Raw genomic sequence first — 20039 nt, forward strand, 5'->3', positions numbered from 1 at the left:
AGAGCCCCGGCACAGCCACGGCCACCGTGTCCTGCTGGATCAGCCCAGTGCTGCTGTGCTGAGCTGGCCCAGCCATGGGCTCCCAGGGGCTCTGTGCCCAGCAGGGCTGTGGCTCCAGGCTGGGCTGGCACTGGGACACAGCTCCTGCAGTGCCCCTGGCCCCAGGGATGGCCCCGTCCTGTCCTGCCCTCACCCCAGCGCTGGCCCTGAGCTGGGTTTGACCCTCAGGCTGGGCCCGGTTGGAGCCCAGTTGAGGATCCCTCCTGGAGCAGGAACCCCTCAGGATATGAGGTCCCCACAAGGTCTGGGCACAGCTGCAGCTGTGGCTGCCTGTGAGCTGTGCCAGCAGCTTTTGGTGCAGATGCCATCCCTGCCTGTGGAGCAGCTCTGCTGGGACCCCAGGCCACACATTGCAGAGAGATTTAGCTGCTCATGGAGCCCCAAGTGCTGGAGCCTTTCCTGATGCTCCAAGAGTTGTGGGCACATCTCTTTGTGGTGGGATAAAGGAGCCCAGGAATCCTGAGGTGCTGGAAGGGATCTGTGACCCAGGGACAGGAGGTGTCTGTGCAGGGACAGAACCCCCAGCCCAGATCAGGGACTGCACCCCCCCACTTAGGTGAGGGGTTGAATTCCCACTGCAAGTCAGGAGCTGAGTGACCTTGAGATCCTGAGATGCCCATGACCATGTAATGTGTGATAGTGATGAGGAGATGGCCACGGGGTCATTGTGGCATGAGATGACCACAACATGACCAGGTGATGACCCTGATGTGACAATGCCACAATCACGACCCAAATCTGTCTCTGAGTCTCGGGAGGACAGCCAGGGTGTTCCAGGGAGTTGTTTTGTCTGACTCTGGTTTTGGTTTCATTGGATGATTCATGCCATCTGTGCCCACATGTGCATGTTGTCCAGACTGGGAACATCTCAGCATCTCCAGGGCCAGTGAGGGATGGGGTCCAGCACTCCAAATGCCACTGGGACCAGAACCACAAGGAGCATTTGGAGCCACCCTGGAATGACCTTGCCCTCAGGCTGAGTCCCTGCTGTCTCCTACCATTGTTCACCACAGGACGGGGGAGTAACCATCAGCTTTCATTAGCCACCAATAAAAGTTTCACCTTTGAGCCTCCCCAGGTCCCACCTGGGTCCCCCAGCACCCAGGGGCCCCCAGACTCTGGGATCCCCAGCAGTCAGAGGAGCCCTGCAGCCCCCTCAGCCACGCTGGGGCCGCAGCTTCATCTCGGTGAAGGGGATGGAGACGTTGAAGCCTTTCCAGGGGAACCAGTGGATGCCCTGTGGGGAAGGGGGGGGTCAGAATACTTGTAGGCTTCCAGAGACCCCCCCATATGTCCCCATACACCCCACACAGAGACCCCCACTGACTCTGGATCCCCATAGACACAAGAGACCTTCATAGATTCCCATGGGCACTCCTGGACCCTTACAGATTTCCACAGACAGACCCCCAGAGACCATAGAGATCCCCACAGGCCCTATGGAACACAGATCCTTTTTTCACAGCCCTGTGGAATCCTATAGGCTCCCACAGACCCCTATGGAACCCCCATAGACCCCCACAGATTCCCTCATATATGCCAAACCCCCACAGTCCTACAGCCCACCCAAAAACCCTTTACACCTTCCTATCTACTCCCACAGCCCCCCAAACCTCCTATAACCCCCTTAAAACGCCCAGCAAAGCCCCCCCCAGACTCCCTCATAGCCCCTCCACCCCCCCCAGCCCCGGGTGGTACCTGGTGGTCCCGGGGGGTCCGGTAGAGCCCGTTCAGGTTGGTGTAGTGGCAGTTTCGGTACCACCAGGGTCCCCTGTAGGCCACGGCACGGGGTGGGGGGTGGGGGCACCCCGAGGGGTCCCGGGAGTCCCAGTCCCGTGTGGAGAAGGGTCTGCCCGAGTGGTAGGAGAGGGCATCCCCTGTGGGGGGCTCTGTCAGGGACTCCCAAACCCAACAGGAGCCTCCAAAACCCACCAGAAACTCCAATCCCCCCAAGGACCCCCCAAATTCCCACAGGGACCCCAAACCCACCACAAACCCCAATACCCCAGGGACCCCAAACCCACCAGGAACCTCCAAAACACACCAGAAACTCCAATCCCCCCAGGGACCCCAAACTCCCCAGAAGCCCCAATTCCCCCAGGGACCCTAAAACCTATCAGGGATTCCCAAAACACCCCAGGGAGCCCAAAACCCACCAGGAGCCTCCAAAACCCACCAGAAACCCCAATGGCCCCAGGGACCCCAAACCCACCAGGGATTCCCAAAGCACCTCAAGGACCCCCCAGCCCCAGCCATCCAGTGGGTCCCAAAACCCCCAGGGATCCAAAATCCCACCAGAATCCCCCCCGGGACCCCAGGGACCCGCCCCTGAACGCTCCCCCTCGGAGCCGATATCGCTCCGGGCGCTGCCGACAGCCAAGTCGCGATATATCGCGATATATCGCCAAGGCGGAGTCGCGGGCGGTGCGCAGGTCGATGCGCAGCTCCGCGGGGGTCGCGGCCGTCAGCTCGTGCAGCGCCTCGTTATCTGCCCCCCAAAAAATCCCTCGGTACCCCCAGAACTCCCCTCGAGTTCCCTCGTTCCCCCGGCTACTGCAATACTCCCCCCGAAATATTGGGGACCCCCAAACTCCTGGGGACCCCCTGGACCCCTCGAGCCCACCCTGAACTCCTGGAGAGCCTCCAAGTCCTTCCCGGACCCCAAAACCGAATCCGAATGTCTGGAGACGCCCCCCGAGTCCCTGCAGACCCTTGGGCGAACCCCCCGGACTCCTTAGTCCGTGCCTCGTTCCCTGCACCCCAAAACCTGTTTCCCAATTGCCTGGATCCCACGAGTCCCCCCTTGGGGAGCCCCCAAATTCTGGGGTCCCACCGGGTACCCCCTGCTGCCGCCTCAGGAGCTGGCTCTCCGCAAATTCTTCGTTTTTTAAAATTTGTGGAGCGCCTCTGTTGGCCACATGTCCCCTCAAGTTTTTATGGGTTCCCCCCCAGTCCCGGGGTCCCCCCAGCCCCCCCTCACCGAGCCGGAATTCGCCGCTGACGTTGCCGAAGCCGCGGGCGTACGATTCCCACCCCCGCCAAAAATCGGTGCCTCCATCCTGGCGGCGCTGGAACACCTGGGGGGGGGAGGGGGGAGGAGTCAGGGGCACCCCAAAACCCCCCTGATCCCCTATTTCCCTCCCATAAATCCTACAGAATGCCCCCAACCCCTCCCAGTGCCCCCCCAGCCCCTCCCAGTGCCCCCCAGTTCCCCTTCTAGTGCCTCCCCAATACCCCTTAACCTCACCAATGCCCCCCAACTCTCCCTGCAGGACCCCCAATTGTCCCCAAACCCCCACATTTCCCTCCCATAAACCCTACAGAATGTCCCCAGCCCCTCCCAGTGCCTCCCCCATACCCCTCAACCTCCCCAGTGCCCCCCAGCACCCCCTGCAGGATCCCCAATTGCCCCCAAACCCCTCATTTCCCCCCAGAACTCCATATATCCTGCTATAACCCCCCGCGGGAGCTGCCCCCAGCAGTGTCCCAGTGCTCCCAGTCCCACCAGCCGCCGCCGTCCGTCTCCATGTCACAGCAGACCCGGAGGGGTCGGGCCGGGTCCCCCGGAGGAAGATGATGGTTTCCCGGGGGGGGCCCGGCCCGTTCAGCTGCTCCTCGGCGCAGTCCCGGGGATGCGGGTGCGGGAGGGGGGCTGGGGGGGCCACGGGGGGACCCTCAGACACCCCAGGAGCTTTGGGGTCTCAGGGGTGCCGCCCCCCCCCAAGCAAGGACACAAAACACCCACCCAATGACCGCCCCTCCCCCCCAGCACCCAGCCCGCACCCCCAAAATTCACCCCCCAAAGGATGCAACCCTCCCCCAATGCCTCCCATCGAAACTCGGGTGTCTTGGTGCCACCCCCAGGATCTCAGCCCCCCAGAAAAGGACCCAGGGGTACAGGTGTCCCCCCCCAAATAGAATTCCACCTCTCTGCTCGTGTCTCAGCCCCACAAAACATTCCCTTCCCCATGGAACCCCCCCAGTGCAGCCCCAGGTAACCCAGTGCCTCTCTCAAGGACCCACATCAACCCAGCCCCCCCCAAGGGACCTGGGCACCCCCCAGGCACCCCCCCAAAGGACCCAACCCCCAAAACCCCCAAACAACCCCCCTCCTCCAAAAGAACGCTTGGGTGCCCCCCCACCACAACCCAATCCCTCCCTGGGTCATCTCCCTCCCATGGACCCACCCAGCCCCCCAAAAGCACCCGGGGGGTCCAGGTGCTCCCCCCAACGATCCCTCCACACCCCGCAGCTTCCCCCACTCACGAGTGTCAAAGGTGGCCCCGAGGGGGCACTTTGGGGGTCTCCCCCTTGGCCCCACAGCCTCACCCCATAGTGTCCCGCCAGCTCCAGCCCCCAGAGCTGCTGAGATGTAGCCTCGGGTGGCAGCCACAGGGTCTGGGGGCACGAGGGGTATTGGGGTGTCCCAGGGGGGCAGGGGAGTCCCCAGGGAAGCATTGACATACCCACTGGAGTGCCCCAGAGGTGTTTTGAGGTGCCAAAAGGGGGTGATGGGATACCCTGAGGTGTTATTTGGGTTCCCAGGAGGGTATTGGGTCCCCCAAGGAGATATTGGGGGACACCTTGGGTGTGGTTTTTAGGGTCTTTTAGGGGGTTGTTACCTGCTGGGCCCCCCCCGGGGGGTCCATACTGCAGCTCATAGCCATCGGGGGGGCGGGTGTGGGGAGTCCCAGTGCAGCCAGGCACTGCGTGGCCACACAGAGCCCACCCAGAGGGTCCCTGGGGCACCTGGGCAAGGACACACTGCTGACACCTAAAAGGGCCCTGCTGACACCCCAAAATCCCCCGCTGATACCCCAAAAACCACTGTTGTCACCCCAACACCCCAAACCCTCCCATGCACCCCCAGCCCTGCCCTCACACTGTGCCAAATGGATCCCAAATTTTCCACAGACTCCTGAGACCCCCTAGTCACCCTCAGTGCCCAGTTTCCCCCAGTACCTCCCAGTCCCCAGGTCCCCCCCAGTCTTCCCAGTGCCCATTTCCCCCCAGTTCTCTCCAGTCCCCAGTTCAACCCTAGCCCCCAACCCCTCCCCCGACCCAGTTTCCCCTCATTCTCCAATTTCCCCCCATCACCCCTACTCCCAGTTCCCCTCAATCTCCCACAGCCCCTTCAGTCCCAGGTTCCTTCCAGTTCCTCCCAGACCCTGTTTCCCCAGTTCCTCACAATCCCCTCCCAGTTGCCCCCAGGCTCTGAGTCCCCAGATGCCCTCAATTCACCCCAGTCTGTTTCCCCCAGTTCCCAAACCCCCCAGTTGTCCCAAGTTGTCCCTCCAGTTCTCCCAGTCCCCACTTCTCCTGCCAGTTGCTCCCAGTGCTACATTGCCCCTAATCTCCAGTTCCCCAAAATCCTCTGGCTACTCCTAGCTCCCAGTTTTTCTCCCAAGTACCCTCAGCCCCAGTTGCTCCCAATCCTTCTCTAATCCCACTGTTCTCCCTGGTCCCCACTGAGCTGTCACGATCCCCCCCAACTCCCAAATTGCTCCCAGTCACACCACTAACTAATCCCCCATATTCCTCCAGTTCCCCCAAGTCCCCAGTGCCTCCCAGCTCACAGATCTCCACAGCTACCCAGTACCCCCCAAATTCTCCCTGGGGCCCAGTTTCTACCAGTCCTTGCCAGTCCTCAGCTCCACCCCAGCCCAAATTTGCCCCAGTTCCACCCATTCCCCAGTTCCACACAGTTTCATCCAGGCCCCAGATTACCCCAGGTCCCAGTTCCAGCCAGTTCCCCGAGCTTTTCCCAGTTCCTCTCACTCCCCAGTTGATCAGAGTCCCTCCAGGTGTTACCCCCTAATCTCCAATCCCCTCCAATCCCTGGTTGCATTCAGCTCCCCCTTTCCCCTAAACCCCAGCCCTCAATGCCCCCTGTTCCCCTGAGCTCCCCCTGGGCCCCACTTCCATCCATCCATCCATCCATCCATCCATCCATCCATCCATCCATCCATCCATCCATCCATCCATCCATCCACAGTCATTTTTCTTTCCATGCATCTTTTCCATCAACTGGCTCTTTAACTCTTCCTCCATGGGGTCATCCAATCATCCAGCTACTGACCTGATACATGAAACCTCCAACAAATTGCTTCAGCATTTATTGTGCTTCATTTATCTTGATCTATCCATTATCTATCATCAATCTAACATCCATCATCCATCATCCATCTTTTTAACTTGAAGTCCTTAAATCCATTTCTCCATCTATCCCACTTTCCTCTTTGTTTACTCCCTCCTTCACCCAGGGTAAAACCAGCCAGCAGCTCAGTCATCCATCCATCCATCCATCCATCCATCCATCCATCCATCCATCCATCCATCCATCCATCCATCCATCCATCCACCCATCCATCCATCCACCCACCCATTCATCCATCCACCCATCCATCCATCCACCCATCCACCCACCCATCCACCCAATTACCATCCATCCATCCATCCATCCATCCATCCATCCATCCATCCATCCATCCATCCATCCCACCCAGGAGCCCCTTATCCATCATCCACCAGCATAAATGCTCCTTCTCTCCTACTTCAGAGCCCACATCTATTCTCCATCCATCCATCCATCCATCCATCCATCCATCCATCCATCCATCCATCCATCCATCCATCCATCCATCCATCCTCCCTCTTCATTCAACCATCCATACATCCATCCATCAGTCAACTAAACACCCAGTTCAGGAGCCCTTCATCCATCATCCATTAGTTGATCCATCCTCCATCCACTCACTCCTGTACTTCTTTATACCCTCCATTTACCCTCATGGTCCTCCATCACTTGACCTCACCATCTCTCCCTCCATCATCCTCATCCCTTCATTCACCCACCCTCTCCCCTCTGACCTTCCCCTCACCTATAATGATGTCAGTGGAGACATGGTCAGTCCTTTTTCCTCCCCTCAGCCCACAGAGGTGGAAGCGGTACCGGTGGGATGGGGACAAGCCCGGCACTGTCACCGAGCGGGACCCTCCATCCATGGGCAGGGCCTGGGGCTGGCCCTGGGCATCCTGGTACTGCAGTGTGAAGGAGTCAAAGGAGCCCCTGGGGACACTCCACTGCAGCCCCACGGAGCTGGAGCTGATGCTTGAGACCCTCAGCTCCCCCAGTGCTGCCTGCACTGGGAGGGCATCAGACGGAGGGGTCTCAGTTTGGGGTTCCTCATGTTTTTGCTCCTCTGAGGGCAGGGGCAGTTCCTCTGGCTCTTCTGCAGCTGTGAGGGATATGGGATGGTGATGGGTGTGTCCATCTGAACATACATCCACCCTTTCATCTCCTGGATCATTCATTCCAGGTTCTGTCCACCCATCCATTCAAGAACAGTTCTTTTCATGTATGTTTCCTTATTCTCCCTCCTTTGGATCATCCAATCATCTAACCACTGATTTGATACATGAAACCTCCAACAAATTGCACAAATATTCATCATCCATTCACCACTGATCATCATCATTATCATCACCATCCATCATCACCCATCACAGTCACCATCCATCCATCCATCCATCCATCCATCCATCCATCCATCCATCCATCCATCCATCCATCCATCTCAGGTATCACAGAATCTTCTGAACTGGATGGGGCTCACAAGGATCATCAAGCCCAACACCTGAGCTTATCCCATCCATGTTTTCCCCACATCCCTCCAATGCTCTGTCAGCTTCACCCCATCCATGTCCCCCCATTCTGGCACTGGCTCCTGGTTTCCACTCTCCTCTGCCCCCAGAGAGTGTGTTACAAGACATCCCTGCCACCCCATCCTTCTCATTCCCCTCCCCAGGATGTCACTCCCTCTGTCTCCAGTTAACCACCTCCTTCTCATGATGTCTTTCCACCCATCCTCCCCATCTTCCTTATTCCCCTTTCCCATCCCCTCCATCCCACCCTGGAATGTCCTTTCCCTTTCCTGTCCCACTCCCCCTCCCACACACATCCCTGCATTCCCCTCACCGTGATGTTCCTTTCTCCCCATTGCCCCTGTTCCACCCTCCCCTTGTGCCCCCCATCCCTGAGGCATTTTTTCCCCAGTGCTCCCACTCCCTCCTGGTTCAGTCCCCCCATCACACCCACTGTGGACCCCTGTACCCTCCCCAGGGCCGGGCGTCGGCGCAGGCTGTAGGCCAGGATGGCACGGGCCACCCCTGGCACTGTCTGTTGCCATTGAGTGGGTAGTTGGTGGCCCTAAGGTGGCTCTCGAGATGCTGGAGCAGGGAGCCACTGTGTGTGGACAGCCTGGCCACCAGGTCCTGCAGGGAGGGGATGCCCGGGGACAGTGGGGACACCGGGGACCATGGCGGTGGAGTGGAGCCTGGAAACACTGGGGACTCTGGGGACACTGGTGACACTGAGAAATCTGGTGACACTGATGACCCTGGGAATTCTGGTGATGCTGGTGACTCTGGGGATTCTGGTGACACTGATGACCTTGAGGGTGCTGGGGGTCCCAGGGACCCTCGAGCTACTGCGGATGCTGGACCCTTGGGGGAGGCTGGTGACCCCAAAGATGTGGCTGACCCTGAGGACAAGTCTGGTGATATGGGTGACACTGGTGATCCTGGGGACTCTGGGGGCCCTCGGGCTGATGGTGCCACTGCTGGGGACCCCAGAGAGCCCTGAGGTGGCCCCTCATAGTGGGGCACAGGCAGGATGAGTGCTGTGGAGCAAAGGGGACCCATGTCACCAATCGTGGCAGAGAGTCCCTGGGGGACATCCCTGTCCCAATCCCTATCCCATCCCGGTCCCACCCATGTCCCCATGTCCATCTTACCCCCTGTATCCATGTCCATGCCACCCCTATCCCTGTTCCCCTGGCATCTCTGCTTTCATCCTTGTCCCCACCCCCCAGGCCATGTCATTGGTGTCCCCAACCCCATCCTTGTGCCATCCCATCTCTGTTCAATGCCACACTGTTCCCATGCTGTCACCATCCCTGTGCCATTTCTCACCACTCATCTGGGCTGTCCCCTGAACTGTGACACTGCTCTATCACTGTCCCTTTGCCTCTCATCCCTGTCCCAATGCCCATGCCATCCCCAACCCCACTCTTGTCCCCTTGCTATCCCTGCCCCCCATGGTGACCCCATGTCATCACTGTCCCCATCCTGGTGCCATCCCTGTTCCCACTGCCATCTGTGTGCCACCCTGTCCCTGTCCCTGTGCCACCTGCTGTCCCCACTCCTGTCCTGCCATCCCCACTCCCATTCCTGTCCCTGCTGTGTCCCTAACTCCATCTCAGTGCCGCCTGTCTTGTCCCCAGGTGTCCCCACCTGTGCAGAGGTGCAGGAGCTCAGGCCCTCTCCATCCTCATCTCCAAGCCATTCCCACCCTGTCCCTGTTGCCCCACCCCCTCCCTGTTCCCAAGGTGTTCCCAGGTGTCCCAGTGGTGTCCCCAAGTGTCCCACCTGTGCGCAGATGCAGGACCCCGGGTGCCCCCAGGTGTGGCTCCCTCCTGGCTTGGACCAGCAGCTCGAAGGGGCAGCCTGGGGACAGCCCTGTCACTGAGAAGGTGACAGCAGAGCTGGGCAGTTCGTGTGTTGTCATGGCCACAGGGTCATCCTGGGGATGGGGACAGTGTGAGGGGATGGGGGGGAAACCATGGGGACATCAGGGGGACACACTGGGGACACACTGGGGACACCTTAGGAACATGTTGGGAACTCAGGGACACATTGGAAACATGTTGGGGACACAATGAGGACAGAGTGTGATGTCTCATTAGGGACGTGTTGGGGACACCACGGGAACACATTGGGAGCACGGTGGAGACACCGTAGGGACACTGGGGACACACTGGACACAGGCTGAGGACACCACAGGACAAACTGGGATCACACTGGGGACGTGCTGGGGGGATGCACTGGGCACAGGTTTGGGACACACTGAGGGGAGCTTATGGGGGACATGTTTGGGACACATAGGGGATTCCACTGAGAACAGCATGGGGACACATGGCAATGATTTGGGGACATATTGGGGTCATCCCTTTGTGACCATACGGGTGGCACTGGGGGCTTGCCCCTTCCATGTCCCTGTTTCCCTCTGTCCCTGCCCCATCCTCACGGCCCCACCCCCATGTCCCCTGTGTCCCCACTCACAGGGGGACAAGTGTCACCCGGTGGCCATCAGGAGGAGTGAGGGGCTGGGGCCAGGTGATGCGCAGGGATGTCGGGGTGCGGGAGGCCAGCCGTGGTGTCACCCAGGGCACCTCTGAGGGGACAGCGCAGGGACACCATGGGGACATTAGGGGACACCCATGGGATGGGGGACACCACAGTGACACCCTGGGATGGGGCATCTAGGGGGTGGGGACACCCTGGGAACACCCTAGGACGTGCCAGGGACACACTGGGGACACAATGGGATGGGGGCACTGGGAGGCACTAGAGGGCACTGGGAGTGGCACATAGGGACACTTGGGGACACACTGAGGTGGCACGAGAGCCCCTCATGGATGGGGAGAGAAGTGGGGGTGTACTGGGAGCACTGGGATGGGAGCACTGGAGGAACTCTGAAGGGCACTGGGAACAGCTGGGTACGCACTGGTGTCACAGTAGGGTCCCCCCAGGATGGGAGGGGAGGAGGGGGCATTGGTGTCACTGGGGGGCACCGGGAGCACTGGGGAGCCCCCGATGTCACCGCAGTGTCCCCTCCCACCCCGGGGTACACACTGAGCTGGGGGCGATGGGAGGTGCTGGGAGCACTGGGGGGCGTTGGGACGCACCGATGTCGCAGCGGGTCCCGCCCCAGCCCGGAGCACAGGCGGGGGTGGCACAGTCGGGGCCGCTGGAGCCCGGGAAGCAGCGGCAGCGCCCGCGCTCGCACCGGCCCTGGTCACTGCAGCCGGGGAACACGGGGGGGGGCGGGGAAGGGGGCGGGGCCTCGCCCGAGGGGGCGGGGCAGGAACAGCCCCCGCCGGCAGGGGGCGCACAGAGCTGCACCGAGCGGCTTGGGGGACACGGGCGTGACCCCCAGTGACACCCCCAGGACTCCTCCAGTGATCCCCCCAATGACCAGCCCAGTGACCCCCAATGACCCTCCAATGACCACCCAGTGACCCCCCCAATGACCACCCAGTGACCCCCCAGTGTTTCTCTATGTCCCCCCCGTCCTTCACTGTCCCCTTCCGTGTCCCCTCCATGTCACTGCTCTCTGTTACCTGTCCCAGCCTAGATTATGCCATGTCCCCTCCCTGTCCCTTTGACTCCCCTGCCCCCCGTGTCCCCCTGCCGCCCCCGTGCTCTCCTCCTTGCCCGCTGTCACCTGTGCCGGCCTGGGGTCCCCCCGTGTCCCCGCAGTGTCCCCTCAGCGCCCGCGCGTGTCCCTCGAGCTCCCGCAGCCGCCGCAGCACATCGGCCAGCGCTGTCCCGCACGTCTCGGGTGGCTCGGGGGGAGACGTGGCAGGGGACACTGAGGGGGACACTGAGGGGACACTGAGGGGGACACTGCTCCCACCCCGCAGCGCCAGTGCCAGCAGGAGGAGCCGCAGTTCCAGCGTCACCGGCATCGTCCTGGGGGAAAACGGGGACATGGGGATTGACCACGGGAAAACACGGGGACAGCCGTGGGGCACCCACGGGGGGACACAGGGACACCTATGGGGACAGCTAGGGCACACAGGCACATATCACGAGGATGTGGGGACACACATGGGGACAATAAAGAACATAGGGACAGCTGTGGGGATGTCCAAGCCACGGGGAGGATGTGGAGTCACCCTGGGGTCACACAAAGGACACGCGTGAAGCACAGGGAACACCCATGGGGGGACAGGGACATCTTGGGGACACCCACGGTGACACAGAGGAGAGAGAGAGACATCGGGGGGACACCCAGGGGACATTCCCGGGGACACATGGACACCAGTAGGGGACATGGGAACATCTCTGGGGACACCTGAAGAACACAGGGACACACACCAGGGGGGGCACAGGGAGACCCGTGGCGACATGAGGGACACCTGTGGGGACATTCCTGGAGACAGACAGACACCGCAACCCACAGCACCTCCCAGTAACCCCAGCGACTCTCCAGTAACCACCAGTGACCCCTCCCAGTCCCTCCAAGTACCCCAAACCCCACAGTTCCCCCAGAGCTGAGAGTGTCGCCTGTTCCCCCCAGTGCACCCCAATTCCTCCAGTCTCCCCCAGTGCCCCCCAGTTCCCCCAGTCCCCCCCATTCCCACAGTCCCTCCAGCTCCCCCCTGTTCCTCCCAGTCCCTCCCAGTCCCTTCCAGTCCCTCTCAGTTCTCCCAATCCTCCCCAGTCCCTCCCAGTGCCTCCAATTCCCCCCAGTTTGCCCCAGTTCTCTCCGTGCCCCCCAGTCCTGCCCAGTTCTCCCAAGCCCCGCCCAGTCACATCCCAGTGTCGCCCCTGCGCCCCCCCAGCGACCCCCCAGTCCCTCCCAGTCCCCCCAGAACCTCCGGCCGGTCTCGCTGCGTTCGCGCTCTGGGGGGCGGGGCGGCCCGAGGGGGGCGGGGCCGGGGGCGGGGCCTGGGCCACCAGTAACTGACTGAGCCCGGCTCATGAGAGCCCCAGTGCAGCCATCCCAGTGACACCAGTGACACCAGCACAGCACATCCCAGTGCTCCCAGTGCTCCCAGTGACACCAGTAACGCGCCTCAGACTGAGCCCGGCTCATGAGAGCCCCAGTGCAGCCATCCCAGTGACACCAGTGACACCAGCACAGCACATCCCAGTGACACCAGTGACACCAGTGACAACAGCACAGCACATCCCAGTGACACCAGTGACACTGGCACAGCACATCCCAGTGACACCAGTGACACCAGGGACACCAGCACAGCACATCCCAGTGACACCAGTGACACCAGCACAGCACTTCCCAGTGACACCAGTAACGCGCCTCAGACTGACCCTGGCTCATGAGAGCCCCAGTGCAGCACGTCCCAGTGACACCAGTGCTCCCAGTGACACCAGTAACACTGGCACAGCACATCCCAGTGCTCCCAGTGACACCAGTAACGTGCCTCAACTGACCCCCCGGCTCATGAGAACCCCAGTGCAGTCCACCCCAGTGCCCCCAGTGACACCAGTAACACCGACACAGTACATCCCAGTGCTCCCAGTGACACCAGCAATGTGCCTCAGCCTGACTCCCAGCTCACAAGGACCCCAGTCTAGTCCATCCCACTGCTCCCAGTGACACCACTAACACTGGCACAGCACATCCCAGTGCTCCCAGTGACACCAGTAACAGCAACATAGCACATCCCAGTGCTCCCAGTGACACCAGTAACACTGGCACAACACATCCCAGTGCTCCCAGTGACACCACTAACACTGGCACAGCACATCCCAGTGCTCCCAGTGACACCAGTAACACCGACACAGCACATCCCAGTGCTCCCAGTGACACCACTAACACTGGCACAACACATCCCAGTGCTCCCAGTGACACCACTAACACTGGCACAGCACATCCCAGTGGTCCCAGTAGCACAGGACCTGTCCTACACCTCATCCCAGTCCCACCAGTAACACCAGTAACACAGGACACCTCCTCCCAGTGCTCCCAAGAGCACTGCCCAGTTCATCCCAGTGCTCCCAGGAGCACCAGTAACTCCTACCCTCTAGCTCCCAGTAAGCCCAGTAAAATGGCACAGAATGACCCATGACTACCAGTACCACTAGTATGGCCCATCCCAGTGACACCAGTAACATGGGAAAGCCCATCCCAGTATAGTCGGTCCCAGTGATCCCAGTAACACCAGTATAGCCTGCCCCAATGCTCCCAGTGACGCCAGTAATGTGGCACAGTGCACCCCAGTTCTCCCAGTAACACCAGCATGGCCCATTCCAGTGACACCAGTAACATGGGAAAGCCCATCCCAGTATAGTCAGTCCCAGTGATCCCAGTAACACGAGTAAACCTAACCCTGATGTTCCCAGTGACACCAGTAACATGGCACAGCCCATCCCAGTCCTCCCAGTCTGTCCAAATGCTCCCAGTAACACCAGCAATGCGGCACAGACTGACCCAGGGCTCCCAGTAACACCAGTACAGCTCATCCCAGTGTCCCAGCACAACCCCTCCCAGTGCTCCCAGTCTGGGCGTGGCCGTGACTCTGCCCCGGCAGCAACAACAGCGGGGGGGGCTCCTGGGACCCCTCAAAAGGCGGGGGGGGAGGGGCAGAGTGGGGGGGCACCCCGTGTCCCGATGTCCCCCCCCCGTGTCCCCCCCGTGCCCACCGCCCCCGCCAAGGAATTTTCTCCATCAACACGATGAGCTCATGGAGGGGGAGGGGCCGCGGGGCCCAGCCGGGGGGGGTCCCGGCCCCTCCCCCTCCCGACGCGTTTATTGCTTGGCTTATCGATTTATTGATACACAGATCTGAATATCGATTGACCCGCTCACTGTCACACCCCCTCCCCCACGGTGTCCCCATTCTCCGCTGCCCCTCACCCCTGTTCTCACTGTCCCTGCCCGGTGTCCCCCTCCCCATCCCCAGTGTCCCCCGCTGTCCCCCACGGGAGGCTCCTGAGCTCCTCAGGGCTCCGCAGCTCCCGCAGCCGCCCCCCCTCCAGCAGGGCCACCCTGGGAGCCTTTTGGGCCAGTGCCAGTCGCCCTGTGACCAGCAGCACCGCCGGCCCCTCCCCCGGGCCGGCACCGCCCGGACGCAGCAGCTCCTGCTCCACCTGCGGGGACACGGGGGACACGGGGGGACACAGCGGGGACACGGGGGGAAGCACAGCCAAGGACCCGGGGAGTGGGGACATGGGGGCCAGGGGATTTGGTGGCCCAGGGCACCCCAGGGGACATGGGGGGCAGCAACCAAGGGGACACAGGGAGTGGGAACAGAGGGGACCTGGGGCATGTAGGGGACACAAGGATTGGGGACACAAAGGACATGGGGAGTGGGGACCCAAGGGCCAAGGAAGGGACCTAGGGGATACCAAAGGGACCCAGGGAATTTGGTGACCTAGGAGACCCTAGGTGACATGAGGGGCAGCAACCAAGGGGACATGGGGACTGGGGACCCAGGGGACACAAGGAGTGAGGACCCAGAGGACAAGGGGACCCAGGGGACCCGGGGGATGGGGCCATGGGACACAGGGACAAGGCTGTGACCTACCTGCAGTCGGATCACGGGGTCCAGTGCCCGCGTGGGCTCATCCAGCACCAGCACCCGGGGGGTCCTGAGCAGCGCCCGGGCCAGTGCCACCCCCTGGGCCTGTCCCCCTGACAGCTGCATCCCCCGCGGGCCCACCTCTGGGGACAGAGGGGACACCGTGGGGACACCACAGGGACAGCGAGGGGACACCATGGGGACATCACAGGGACGGTGAGGTGACACCGTGGGGATATCACAGGGACATATTGGGGAGCCACACCCACTGTGCACCCGGGGACAGGGAGGGGACAGAGGGGACACCGTGGGGAATTGAGGGTGGACAGCGAGGGGACAACAGGACACTGTGGTGACAGCATGGGGACACTGAAGTGACATGGTGGAGACAGATTTGGGACACCAAGGGGAGACACTGGGACATGTTAGGAAGCTACACCCCCTGCACACCCAGCTCTGGGGTGCACAGGGAGAACAGAGACAGGACAGCAAGGGGACAGTGAGGACACAGACAGGACATGGAGGGGATGGCATGGGGACAGTCAGGGAACAGGTGGGGAGACTGTGGGGATAGTGATGTGACATCACGGGAACATCATGGGGTCACAACAGGGACACACTGGGGAGACCAAGGGGACACCTTGGACACATTGCTGGGACACTTGTAAGGCACCTTTGGCACACACTGGGGACACTACAGGGGGACCATGGGGACACTTGCTGTACCTGTGTCGTAGCCACGTGGCAGCTGTTTGGCCCAGGTGTGCACCCCCACCCTCTGTGCTGCTGCCACCACCTGGGTCCCCTCCTTGTGTCCCCAGCCCAGAGTGATGTTGGCGCTGAGGGAGCGAGAGAAGAGGGACGGGCACTGCGGGACACCGGCCACCTGTGGGGACAGGGCACCATGCAGGGACTGAGCAGGGACAAGGACAGGACATGGGGTAGTGACAGGGCCGTGGTGAGGCTGGATGACAAAGGGGTGGCTGTGAAGAAATGCTGGGAACACAAGAGGGACCTGGAGGTGGCAGTGGGGGCGTGCTGAGGACACAGGGTGACACGGGGGTCATGGCTGTTGGGACAATGGCTGAGCTGGGGGTAGCCATGGTAACCCACTTGTGACAGAGGAGTGGAATTGGGGACCCAGGGGCTGGCACTGAGGCACCCACTGGTGACCTCGGGGTGGCAGCAGGGGCACAGGAATGACCTGGGGACAGCAGTGGGGACCTGTTGAGGACCAGGGATGGCTGTGAGGAGCTGGGGGGGACAACAAGGTGGCCACAGAGGTTTGGTGACAGGGGTGGATGGTGATGCAGGGTGGCCCGCGGGTGTCACCTGCTGTCGCAGAGCAGGGTCCGAGCGGGGGCTCAGGGGAATCCCGTCCAGCAGCACCGCCCCGCCCGCCAGGGGGCGCAGCCCCAGCGCCGCCGCCGCCAGCGAGCTCTTCCCGCCGCCAGGGGGCGCCAGCACGGCCACCACCTCCCCGGGGCGCAGCGACAGCGACACCCCCTGGCGGAACAGAGATGGCACCGACCCCTCCGGTGACCGCGGGACCCCAGAATCACTTGTCCCCTCATATCTCCACTACCCCCTTGTCCCCGCGTGTCCCCAATATCCCCTTGTCCCCCCATATCTCCAGTATCCCCTTGTCCCCCATGTCCCCAATATCCCCTTGTCCCCCATGTCCCCAATATCCCCTTGTCCCCCCATATCCCCAATATCCCCTTGTCCCCCATATCTCCACTATCCCCTTGTGCCCCTGTCCTATACCCCCCCCCATGTCCCATGTTTCCCCACATCCTCCCCATGTGTCCCCATGTCCCCAATATCCCCTTGTCCCACTGTGTCCTATGTTCCCCCACATTCACCATACCCCATGTGTCCCCCTGCCCCTCTGCCACCATCACCTTGAGGACTGGCTCGGGCTGCCCAGGGTATGACATCCAGACATCCTTGAGGCACAGGCCTGGAGTCCATGTGGTCTCCTGGCCCCGGGGGGGTGACAGGTGACAGTGGCCCTGCTGGTGCCACCGTCCTGGCCTGCTCCAGCAGCTCCAGGAGTGTCTCAGAGGAGCCAACAGCCTTGGCCAGGAATGGGAGGTACAAGAGCACCATCTGGGGACATGGGGACATTGGGGACACAGGGACATGAGGAGGACACAGGGAGACATGAGGTGACACGGGGCAAGTGCACAGTGGGACATAAGTGACAGAACTTGAGGACATGCAGGGTGCACAACAGGGAGGGGCTGGGGACACAGGAGATAGGGATGGGAACGTGGCCAAGAGAGTATGGGGACATCACTGCCAGCATGTGGGGACATGGGGACGTGGTGGGGGGACATGGGACACAGGGAATGGGAGTGAGGACAGGAAAGAACACACTGGGGACATGTAGGGGACACTTTCATCACCTCCACAGCCTTGGTGAAGTGTAGCTGGCACATGAGGATGGCCACCAGCTCCCCAGGGGTGACAGTCCCTGCAGTCACCAAGTATCCACCCAAGATGAGCACTGCCAGCTTCAGAGCCAGGGCAGGGAACTGGAGACACAGACACAGGCTGTCAGCCCAGCTTCATGTCACTGTGTCACCCAGCCCCATGCCACCATGCCCCCTTCCCCAGGCCACCCATTCTCATACCCCTCTGCCCCAGGCCACCATGTCACCTTCCCCTGGCCACCCATTCTCATACCCCTCTGCCCCATGCCACCATGTTTCCACATCCCCTGGCCCCACACTGCTGCTCCTCATGTCCTGCCACCATGTCCTGTGTCCCCTGACCCTTTGCTACTTTGTGTTCCCCAGCCCCCGTCACTGTATCTCCTGTCCCTGTATCCCCATGTCTTCATCCCCCTGCCACCATACCCAATGTGACTCCTGCTGCTACATCCCTGTGTCCCCTATTCCAACACCATCACATCCCTGTCCCCTATTCCACCATCACATTCCCATGTCTCCCAGCCCGCTGCCACCACGTCCCTTGTCCCCAGCCCTGTGCCACCACATGTTCCATTCCCATGCCACTGTTCCTCATCGCCCCGTGTCCCCAGTGTCCCCATACCCCACTGGCCCAGCACCCAGCTGCATAGGCCAGGGCCTCTCTCCTCTCCAGCTGGTGCTGCTGGGCCAGGCGCTGCCGGACCCACGAGGTGACACCAGCCTCGTGCCCAAAGGCTCGGACGGTCCCCACGGCCCCCAGGGACTCCAGGGCCACCGCAGCGGTGCTGGCCTCTGCCACCCGCACCTGCCGGGCCAGGTCCTGGGGACACAGGGACAGGGGGTCACCATGGGGATGGGGGCTGGGGGGACAGGAGGAGGTGACAGTGGGCGTGGGGAAGTGACAACAGGCACAGGAAGGGGACAGGAAGGGTTTGGAGTGAACTCAAGGTGCAGGGAGGTGGCAAGGGGGTCAGGGAGGTGACACTGGGGACAGAGAGGTGTCCCCAAGGGCCCCTCACACCCCATGTCCCCTCAGTACCCGCTGGATGGCTCCGACGGCGCGCGGCAGCAGCAGGAAGAGCGGCAGTGCCAGGAGCGTGAGCAGACCGAGCAGAGGGGACAGCCAGGCCACCGTGGCCAGCAGCGACACTGCCCGTGTCACCTCCCACAGCAACGGCACCACCATATCGGCCAGCGCCGCGTGCGCCGCCCTGGCGTCCCCTGTCACCCGCTCGGCCACCGCGCCCGGCGTGTCCCCCAGGAGACCCCCGGGCCCGGGCACGTCCCCGCGCAGCACCGCGGCCACCGCCCGTCGCTGCAGCCGCTCCCGCGCCCGCGTCAGCGCCACCGCTGCGCTGCAGTCACAGGCCAGCTCGGCGATGGCACTGCGGGGACAGCGGGGTCAGGCCGCGGGTCACCGCCGCCTCACCGCCACCTCGGCGTGTCCCCGCGGCTCCGGGGGCACCCACCTGCCCAGCCCCACCAGCACAAGGGGCCACACGGCCGCTGTCGCGTCCTCCTTTGTCACCCGGTCAGTGACGCGGCCCGTGAAGTACGGGGCGGCCACCTCACCTGCGGGGACACAGTGTTTAAGTGGGGGTTCCCCCTAAATTGGGGACTGAAGCCTGAAAACTGGATCCTGGCTCCCAAAACTGTGTGTTGAGTCCCAAAATTGGATCCTGATCCCCCAAATTGTGCGCTCGCTGCCTCTAAATTGGGTCCCGATGCACAAATTGGTTTCTGACCTCCCTCAAATCAGATCCTGCCTCCCCCCAAATTGGGTTCTGACCCCGAAAATTGGCCTTGCAACCCCCCATCGTGTCCTGCCCCCGCACAGTTATGTCCAAACCCTCCAAATCAGATCCCGAAGCCCCTCCAAGGGGTCCTGCCCTCCCCAGGTCGGGGTCCCCTCGTACCGAGGGCAGAAGCCGACATCAGCCCCCCCACCAGCGCCCAGCGCCCGCGCTCGGGGGCCAGCAGGGCCAGGAGCCGTCGGATCTGGGGAGAAAACATCACGGGGCAGGGGGTGCGTCCTGCTCTGGTCCCGGTGAGTCCTGCTGGATCCTGGTGAGTTCTGCTGGCTCCCGGTTCTTCTGGCGGTTGGTTCCGGAGGGTCCCGGAGGCTCCGTGCGGGCTCCGTTCCTGCTCCCGGTGTGTCCTAGTCCTTCATGGCCCTGGTGCCTCCCCGATCGCGCCCGGTCCGCTCCCGGAGGCGCCGCGATTTCCCGGAAAGCCGAAAACGGCACGCGGGGGGCGGGGCGGGGCCGGCGGGAATCCCCTGGAACTGACACGCCCACAGGCCCGGAATAAGCGCCGCTGATTGGCCGGCATGTATGTGACGTCATCGGTTGCCAGGTAGACGGAGCCGGAGCGGGTTGCGGGCCGGAGGGGGCGGTGCAAGCGGGGGGCGGGGTCTGGGCGGGGAAAT

General features: G+C 62.0%; 2 protein-coding genes across 2 annotated transcripts; both read right to left on the reverse strand.

Annotated features, from left to right (window-relative positions):
* Window positions 1-1216: 1216 nt before the first annotated feature.
* On the reverse strand, window positions 1217-4709 carry LOC306816783 (tenascin-R-like; the record flags this gene model as incomplete). Its single annotated transcript, XM_079333245.1, is given in 8 exon segments — window positions 1217-1297; window positions 1759-1949; window positions 2387-2548; window positions 3041-3137; window positions 3562-3614; window positions 3617-3712; window positions 4323-4458; window positions 4683-4709. Coding segments are annotated over 8 exon segments (843 nt in total).
* A 9898-nt stretch (window positions 4710-14607) lies between these two features.
* LOC306816768 (antigen peptide transporter 1-like) lies at window positions 14608-19650 on the reverse strand. The gene is made up of 10 exons (XM_079333200.1): window positions 19528-19650; window positions 19081-19183; window positions 18651-18996; window positions 18234-18431; window positions 17585-17713; window positions 17078-17285; window positions 16506-16679; window positions 15900-16059; window positions 15180-15316; window positions 14608-14742 (listed from the first exon to the last, which is right to left on the reverse strand). Exons 1-9 carry the CDS (start codon window positions 19622-19624, stop codon window positions 15217-15219), a joined length of 1515 nt encoding a protein of 504 aa, XP_079189326.1. The 5' UTR covers window positions 19625-19650; the 3' UTR covers window positions 14608-14742; window positions 15180-15216.
* Window positions 19651-20039: the final 389 nt, after the last annotated feature.

This window comes from Erithacus rubecula, assembly GCF_903797595.1.
Source record: "Erithacus rubecula genome assembly, contig: scaffold_88_arrow_ctg1, whole genome shotgun sequence".
Taxonomy (NCBI): Eukaryota; Metazoa; Chordata; class Aves; order Passeriformes; family Muscicapidae; genus Erithacus; species Erithacus rubecula.

Excerpts from the sequence above, each read along its gene's own strand:
- LOC306816768 (XM_079333200.1), bottom strand. The coding sequence starts at position 19,624 with ATGTTTTCTCCCCAGATCCGACGGCTCCTGGCCCTGCTGGCCCCCGAG. Across the intron at positions 18,997-19,080 it reads GTGCTGGTGGGGCTGGGCAG|TGCCATCGCCGAGCTGGCCT; the intron begins GTGGGTGCCCCC and ends CTGTCCCCGCAG. Across the intron at positions 15,317-15,899 it reads GCCACGTGGCTACGACACAG|AGGTGGGCCCGCGGGGGATG; the intron begins GTACAGCAAGTG and ends CTCTGTCCCCAG.